Raw genomic sequence first — 8,925 nt, 5'->3', positions numbered from 1 at the left:
CACGTGTTTGCAGCAGCAAACTACAAATCCCGACATGCTTTGGGTGCAGCACCATCCAATGGCAAGCAGCGAGGGTTGGAGGCGGGAACTTTAGAAACCCCTTAAGCTCAGGTGAGCGCACCTGATGGTTGCAACGCGCCACCGGATTCCGTCTCCTTTGCCGGGTCTCCTCGGGGCTTCAAGCGCTTCTGCCAGCCTGCTTTTCGCGGCTCTGCACCTCTTTCCTGCTTGCTCGCGTCTTGCATTCCTTACAGGTATCCTGGGCTTAATTGCATTCACTTGGGTGGTGCACTCCGCCTTGAGCCTCTGCTGCGAAAAAGGCGGACTATGCTGGTTTTTTTTTTTTAAACCCTTAACTTTATTTCATGGGGAAGGGTTTGGTGTTTTTCAAAGGCATGCAGTAGACATTTATTTATTTACTTGATTTATACCCCGCCTCTCCAACGTTCCCTGTAAGCTGTGGAGTCTTGTGAGCAAAGAAATTCTGCTTTGTGAGCCCCTGGCATTAAAGTTGTGAGCTGCTGCCTAAATCAGTGTGCTCTGGGGTCATCTTTCTTGAGCTAAGACAAAAAGGTGTGAGCCAGAGGCTAAAAGACTGTGAGCTAGCTCACATTAAGTCAGCTTAGAGGCAACACTGCACCTTTCCCCCAAAGCAGCTTGTGACGGAACCAGCCCGATTCTGCTTTCAGATCCGGTCCCGTTAACTCCCTTTTGAGTTGCCAACTCCTGGAGGGAGCTTATCCCACCACTAGGGCACGCTGCCACCACCTGCTCAATTTAGGGGTTCCTGACCGAGAGGAACAGGACTTCCAATTCCCCCTTCCTGCCAGTTCTGAGGCCTGGTCTCAAGGTCCTTTGCAAACCCAGCACCTGGTTAACCCTGAGACCAAAGTCCTTCTTTGGGAGACCCCTGGAGGATTGTCACCCTTGCCACCTGCATGCCTTCCCCCTTCCCTGGACTCTCCTCTTGCAGTAGCGTGGTCTAAGGTGGTTGGGGAAACTAGGTGGTACTTTTTAAACAGACAAAATATTTATTTAAAAGATACAACTATATACAGCAGGGGTGGCCAACGGTAGCTCTCCAGATGTTTCTTTTGCCTACAACTCCATCAGCCCCAGCCAGCATGGCCAATGACTGGGGCTGATGGGAGTTGTAAGCAAAAAACATCTGGAGAGCTACTGTTGGCCACCCCTGATATACAGGAATTATAAAATTGTGAACAGAAGAACTAAATCAAACTAGGGGAAAACGCTCCTTCTTTCCCTACTATGCAACTGGCCCTGACCATGCCACCCAGAACCCACTCACCAGTCTCCAAGACTCAAATCAAACTGCTTTTCGCTCCCAAAATCTGTAATATTAAACCCCGTTCCTGCCCAGAAACTGGTTTACCTGCTTGTAGCATTCTGGGAGACCAGCCTGACAGACTTCCTGTCGCTCTCGGAGGCCTCCTCAGAAGTGCTGCTTCCAGACAGGAGGGGAGGGGGCTAGAAGAAGAGACTAGGCCTAAAACCTTCTTTGAGTTTGACAACCTCCTTGTAGCCAACTCCCCGACAAACACCAGCCAAAATAGCATTTCTCCACACGGCTTGTCTAATTTCTTTCCTTTTTTTTCAGGTTTGAGTGCCCCCCCCCCTCTTGGAAGCATGGAACCATGGATTTCCCCGGCACCTCTGGGAGCCAAACCATTTGAAGGTGACTATAACATAGCCCTCTGGTGAAGCAGCTTCACTTACAATAAGGACATCAGAGAAGCCATGTTGGATCAGGCCAATGGCCCATCCAATCCAACACTCACACAGTGGCCAAAAACCAGGTGTCATCAGGAAGTCCATAAGAACCTGAGAGAAGCCATGTTGGATCAGGCCAATGGCCCATCCAGTCCAACACTTTGTGTCACGCAGTGGCCCAAACCCAGGGGTCATCAGGAAGTCAACCAGCAGGGCCAGAACTCCAGAAGCCCTCCCACTGTGGCCTCCCCAAGCACCAAGAAGACAGAACATCATTACCTCAGGCATAAGAACAGGTGAGAAGCCATGTTGGATCGGGCCAATGGCCTATCCAGTGCAACACTTCCTGTCACACAGTGGCCAAAATCCAGGCACCAGCAGAAGGTCCATCAGCAGGGCCAGAAATCCAGAAGCCCTCCCACTGTGGCCCCCCATGCACCAAGAAGACAGAGTAGCACTGTCCCAGATATAAGAGAAGCCATGTTAGATCAGGCCCGTGGCCCATCCAGTCCAACACTCTGTCACACAGGGGCCAACCCCCAGGTGCCATCAGGAGGTTCTCCACCAATCTCCAGAAGCCCTCCCACTGTTGCCCCCACCCCACCCCAAGCATCAAGAAGACAGATCATCACTCCGGTCCAAAGTCATCAAGAGCAGGGATTCAAACCTGGTTCTCCCAAAAATTAGTGTGACACTCTTAACCAGTGTTCCTTCTAAGCTGAGTTAACGTGAGCGAGCTCACAGATTTTTAGCCTCCAGCGCAGATATTTTTGTCTTAGCTCAGGAAGGATGCCCTCAGAGCACACTAATTGATGCAGGAGCTCACAACTTTAAGGCCAGGAGCTCACAAAGTGGAATTTTTGCTCACAAGACTCTGCAGCTTAGAAGAAGAAGAAGATATTGGATTTATATCCCGCCCTCCACTCCGAAGAGTCTCAGAGCGGCTCACAATCTCCTTTACCTTCCTCCCCCACAACAAACACCCTGTAAAGTGGGTGGGGCTGGAGAGGGCTCTCCCAGCAGCTGCCCTTTCAAGGACAACCTCTGCCAGAGCTATGGCTGACCCAAGGCCATGCTAGCAGGTGCAAGTGGAAACCCAGTTCTCCCAGATAAGAGTCCACGTACTTAACCACTACACGAAACTGGCTCTTAGGAGACAGACACCCTGAGAGGTAGGTGGAGCTGAGAGAGCTCTGACAGAAACTGCCCCTTTCAAGGACAGCTCTGAGAGAGCTATGGCTGACCCAAGGCCATTCCAGCAGGTGCAAGTGGAGGAGTGGGGAATCAAACCCGGTTCTCCCAGATAAGAGTCCACGCACTTAACCACTACACCAAACTGGCTTAGAGGGAACATTGCTCTTAACGCCTGCACCACACTGACCCTGACCTCTTCCTTGCTTTGCCAAAGCCCACACAGCTCACAATGATCCACATGTTAACTCTTGGGTTCCCTCAGCCTTCCATTTCACACTCTGTGCCTTTTCCTCCTGATCAGACCTTCTTGTGTTCTGCTCTGTCCATCTTCCTTACAGGGATGACGACCGACTTCCTTGACGGCGATGTTGCTGAGTTCAGCCCGTCTCCCTCCCTTTGGCGGGGGGTGCCCCCCCTCGAGGGCTCTCTGGGCCTCCAGGCTGGGCTGGGAGAGACGGGCATCATCTTTTCCTGGAGGGACAACTTGGGCCACTGCATCTCCTACCTCAACAAGGTACACAGCAGTTCCCGGCCTCAGTGTGTTATCCCTGGCCACTCCATAGGGTATAATGGAGAATTGCTTTGTGGGTATCTGGGGTTCTTAGGGGGCTGTTTTTTTGAGGTAGAGGCCCCAGATTTTCAGCATAGCAGCCAGTGCCTCTCCTCAAAACACCCTCCAAGTTGCAAAACAATTGGACTAGGGGGTCCAATACTATGAGCTCCCAAAGAAGGGGCACCTATTCTTCATTATTCCAAATGAAGGGAAGGCATTTAAAAGGTGTGCGGTCCCTTTAAATGCTTATCACAACCTTTCTCCTAGTCCAGCATCCTGTCTCACACAGTGGCCAGCCAGTTCCTCTGGAGGGCCAACAACAGGGCAGAGAAGCTGAGGCCTTCTCCTGAGAAGAACATCAGAAGAGCCCTGCTGGGTCAGACCAGGGAGGGTCCATCTAGTCCAGCATCCTGTCTCACACAGTGGCCAGCCAGTTCCTCTGGAGGGCCAACAACAGGGCAGAGAGGCTGAGGCCTTCCCCTGAGAAGAACCTCAGAAGAGCCCTGCTGGATCAGACCAGTGAAGGTCCATCTTAGTACAGCATCCTATCTCACACAGTGGCCAACCAGTTCCTCTGGAGGGCCAGCAACAGGGCAGAGAGGCCGAGGCCTTCCCCTGAGAAGAACATCAGAAGAGCCCTGCTGGATCAGACCAGGGAGGGCCCATCTAGTCCAGTCTCCTGTCTCACACAGTGGCCAGCCAGTTCCTCTGGAGGGCCAACAACAGGGCAGAGAGGCCGAGGCCTTCCCCTGAGAAGAACATCAGAAGAGCCCTGCTGGATCAGACCAGGGAGGGCCCATCTAGTCCAGCATCCTGTCTCACACAGTGGCCAACCAGTTCCTCTGGAGGGCCAACAACAGGGCAGAGAGGCCGAGGCCTTCCCCTGAGAAGAACATCAGAAGAGCCCTGCTGGATCAGACCAGTGAAGGTCCTTCTAGTCCACCATCCTGCCTCACACAGTGACAACCAGTTCCTCTGGAGGTCCAATAACAGGGCAGAGAGGCTGAGTCCTTCCCCTGAGAAGAACATCAGAAGAGCCCTGCTGGATCAGACCAGTGAAGGTCCTTCTAGTCCAGCCTCCTGTCTCACACAGTGGCCAACAACAGGGCAGGGAGGCCGAGGCCTTCCCCTGAGAAGAACATCAGAAGAGCCCTGCTGGATCAGACCAGGGAGGATCCATCTAGTCCAGCCTCCTGTCTCACACAGAGGCCAGCTAGTTCCTCTGGAGGGCCAACAACAGGGCAGAGAGGCCGAGGCCTTCCACTGAGAAGAACATCAAAAGAGCCCTGCTGGGTCAGACCAGTTGAAGGTCCATCTAGTCTAGCCTCCTGTCTCACACAGTGGCCAACCAGTTCCTCTGGAGGGCCAGCAACAGGGCAGAGAGGCCGAGGCTTTCCCCTGTGGTTGCCTCCTGATATTGGGATCCAGAGGTTGATTGCCTCTGAATGTGGAGGTTCAGTCCTGTGTTTTGACAGGTGAGGGGCAGTTGGAGAAAGAGTCAGGGGGAAGTTCTTGTGCAGGTAGAAAGGTCAGACTGGGGCTCATGGAGAGCCAGAGGTGCTAAGTGGCTATTTCTGTAACTCTTCTGTTTCCCACTTTCCCCCTCTGCTCAGGAACTGGGGGCTCTGGGGCTGCCTGCCCTCTACAAGGACGAGGCCTCCGGGGCAGAGGCTGAGCATGGCTTCAACCTGCTGGCGTTGGTGAACGGTACCTGCGGGCTGCTGAATCTCTACCAAAGCGTTTCGGCCAAGCTGGGGAATATGGAGGCAGAAGAGATTAAGCGGTCTGGGGAGCGGGAATACCTGCGGACCCGACAGGCAAAACTCAAGGTAGGACCCCCACCCCTGGTCCCACATCTCTGAACTTCTGGTGTTTTGTGATTGGCCGAATGCCGCAAATCTGGCCCAAGGTGCAGTTTAATGCCTGGGCAGCCAACATCTCTTCGTTCTCGCGATATTTGTCACCTCATCGCAAATTTCGAAGGAATCTCCTAAACGCAGCAAAAAACGTTGCGGAAGGAAATGTAACTGTCCCATCCCATAGCAAATAGTTCAAAAATGTAATGGCAACGGACAAATCAGCGTGAGAACGCTTCTTGTATCGAAGCGCCCCCACTCAAGGACGGCTTTCGTACAGCACTGTGTCGAAGCAAGGCTATTCCGCTACAAGCACAAAACCCTTTTTGAACGCTTTGTGGGAACAACAAGATCCTGGACTGTGTGTTGCAACACTGCCGGCTCTCAAGGTTGTGAAGGATACCTTGTATAATTCAACACAGCAATGCAAAATGGACAAAAGTTGCCAAGCGCCAGGTATCTGCTTCAGGATCAAGCCTCTTCGATTCTCCAAGGAAGGAAGGAAGGAAGGAGAGAGAAAGAGAGAGAGAGAGGGAAGGAAGGAAGGAGAGAGAGAGAAAGAGAGAGAGAGAGAGAGAGGAAGGAAGGAGGGAAGGAGATAGAGAAAGAGAGAGAGAGAGGAAGGAAGGAAAGAGAGAGAGAGAGGAAGGAAGGAAGGGGTTATCGATGTCCTTAGGCTGTGTCTGTTCAATGGTCCATTTGATTTTTACAATGAGCTGTATGTTTAAAAAAATGTTTTTCTCTGGAACATAAAGCAGGCTTAAGCTTCTACCGGGCAAATGGGGTTAAAAAATGGGTTTTTTCCTTTCTGGGTGAAGCCCAGAATCGATGTTGTTTTAATCTCACTGTATTTGGCCCTATAATTGCCAGAAACTCAACTCCAGGAGGCTGGTGGGGCGTTCGGGTGTGTAGGGTGGTGGGCCCCCTCGACAGCCCCCTGCCCTGAGTTGCTTCCTTTTACTTGGGAGTTGATCCACCAGATTATTCCATGAAATGCTATGAGGCAGTATTACTGAGGGAGTAAGTCCCACCCCCAAACTAGTCCAATCTCATCAGATCTTATAGAATCATAGAGCTGGAAGGGACCTCCAGGGTCATCTAGTCCAACCCCCTGCACAATGCAGGAAACTCACAAACACCTCCCCCTAAATTCACAGGATCCTCATATAACAAAAGAACATAAGAGAAGCCATAAATAGAAGAAGAAGATAATATTGGATTTATATCCCACCCTCCACTCTGAAGAGTCTCAGAGCGGCTCACAATCTCCTTTCCCTTCCTCCCCCACAACAGACACCCTGTGAGGTAGATGAAGATATTGGATTTATATCCTGCCCTCCACTCCGGAGAGTCTCAGAGCAGCTCACAATCTCCTTTCCCTTCCTCCCCCACAACAGACACCCTGTGAGGTGGGTGGGGCTGGAGAGGGCTCTCACAGCAGCTGCCCTTTCAAGGACAACCTCTGCCAGAGCTATGGCTGACCCAAGGCCATGCTAGCAGGTGCAAGTGGAGGAGTGGAGAATCAAACCCGGTTCTCCCAGATAAGAGAGCTCTGGCTGACCCAAGGCCATTCCAGCAGCTGCAAGTGGAGGAGTGGAGAATCAAACCCGGTTCTCCCAGATAAGAGAGCTCTGGCTGACCCAAGGCCATTCCAGCAGCTGCAAGTGGAGGAGTGGGGAATCAAACCCGGTTCTCCCAGATAAGAGAGCTCTGGCTGACCCAAGGCCATTCCAGCAGCTGCAAGTGGAGAAGTGGGGAATCAAACCCAGTTCTACCAGATAAGAGAGCTCTGGCTGACCAAGGCCATTCCAGCAGCTGCAAGTGGAGGAGTGGGGAATCAAACCCGGTTCTCCCAGATAAGAGAAGTATGGCTGACCCAAGTCCATTCCAGCAGCTGTAAGTGGAAGAGTGGGGAATCAAACCCGGTTCTTCCAGATAAGAGTCCACACACTTCACCACTACACCAAATTGGCTCTGCAGCCCCACCCACATAAGAGAAGCCTCATTGGATCAGGCCAGTGGCCTATCCAGTCCAACACTCTGTGTCACATGGTGGCCAAAACCGAGGGGCCATTAGAAGAAGACTGCAGATTTATACCCCGCCCTTCTCCCTGTATCAGAGACTCAGAGCAGTTTACCATCTCCTATATCTTCTCCTCCCACAACAGACACCCTGTGAGGTCGGTGGGGCTGAGAGAGCTCTTCCAGAAGCTGCCCTTTCAAAGACAACTTTGCAAGAGATATGGCTGACCCAAGGCCACTCCAGCAGGTGCAAGTAGAGGAGTGGGGAATCAAGCTCAGTTTTCCCAGATAAGAGTGCACACACTTAACCACTACACCAAACTGGGTCTCATTAGGAGGTCCATCAGTGGTGTCGGGACACTAGAAACCCTCCCACTGTCCCCCCCACCCAAAGCACCAAGAATACAGAGCATCACTGCTCCAGACAGAGAGTTCTATCAATACCCTGTGGCTAAGAGCCACTGATGGATCTCTGCTCCATGTTTCCTGGTGGACAAAGGCGACCCAATAGATGTTGTTTACCTTGACTTCCAGAAAGCTTTTGATAAAGTTCCTCATCAAAGGCTTCTTAGTAAGCTCGAGAGTCATGGAGTAAAAGGACAGGTCCTCTTGTGGATCAAAAACTGGCTGATTAATAGGAAGCAGAGAGTGAATATAAATGGGCAGTTTTTGCAGTGAAGGATGGTAAGCAGCGGGGTGCCACAGGGCTCAGTACTGGGTCCCATGCTCTTTAACTTGTTCATTAATGATCTGGAGTTGGGAGTAAGCAGTGAAGTGGCCAAGCCTGCAGATGACACTAAATTGTTCCGGGTGGTGAGAACCAGAGAAGATTGTGAGGCACTCCAAAGGGATCTGTTGAGGCTGGGTGAGTGGGCGTCAACGTGGCAGATGAGGTTCAACGTGGCCAAGTGCAAAGTAATGCACATTGGGGCCAAGAATCCCAGCTACAAATACAAGTTGATGGGGTGTGAACTGGCAGAGACTGACCAAGAGAGAGATCTTGGTGTCGTGGTAGAGAACTCACTGAAAATGTCAAGACAGTGTGCGATTGCAATAAAAAAGGCCAACACCATGCTGGGAATTCTTAGGAAGGGAATTGAAAACAAATCAGCCAGTATCATAATGCCCCTGTATAAATCGATGGTGCAGTCTCATTTGGAATACTGTGTACAATTCTGGTCACCGCACCTTAAAAAGGATATAATAGCATTGGGAAAAGTCCAGAAAAGGGCAACTAGAATGATTAAAGCATTGGAACACTTTCCCTATGAAGAAAGGTTAAAATGCTTGGGGCTCTTTAGCTTGGAGAAACGTCGACTGCGGGGTGACAGAGGTTTGTAAGATTATGCATGGGATAGAGAAAGTAGAGAAAGAAGTACTTTTCTCCTTTTCTCATAAGACAAGAACTCGTGGGCATTTGATGAAATTGCTGAGCAGTCGGGTTAAAACAGATAAAAGGAAGTACTTCTTAACCCAAAGGGTGATTAACATGTGGAATTCATTGCCACAGGAGGTGGTGGCAGCTACAAGCATAGCCAGCTTCAAGAGGGGTTTGGATAAAAATATGGA

At 51.2% G+C, this 8,925-nt stretch overlaps 1 protein-coding gene across 1 annotated transcript in view; it reads left to right on the top strand.

The window, feature by feature from the left end:
• The first annotated feature begins 119 nt into the window (after positions 1 to 119).
• LOC132581029 (afadin- and alpha-actinin-binding protein-like) overlaps positions 120 to 8,925 on the top strand; it is a 31,538-nt gene continuing 22,732 nt past the window's right edge. The window contains exons 1-4 of the mRNA XM_060252062.1: positions 120 to 254; positions 1,619 to 1,696; positions 3,264 to 3,439; positions 5,092 to 5,307. Coding sequence (XP_060108045.1) covers positions 125 to 254; positions 1,619 to 1,696; positions 3,264 to 3,439; positions 5,092 to 5,307 — 600 coding nt within the window. The 5' untranslated portion in view covers positions 120 to 124. The remainder of the gene's footprint in view (positions 255 to 1,618; positions 1,697 to 3,263; positions 3,440 to 5,091; positions 5,308 to 8,925) is intronic.

The sequence above is a fragment of the Heteronotia binoei genome, chromosome 13 (assembly GCF_032191835.1).
Source record: "Heteronotia binoei isolate CCM8104 ecotype False Entrance Well chromosome 13, APGP_CSIRO_Hbin_v1, whole genome shotgun sequence".
NCBI classification, from domain to species: Eukaryota; Metazoa; Chordata; class Lepidosauria; order Squamata; family Gekkonidae; genus Heteronotia; species Heteronotia binoei.
This window is presented reverse-complemented; position numbering and strand designations above follow the sequence as displayed.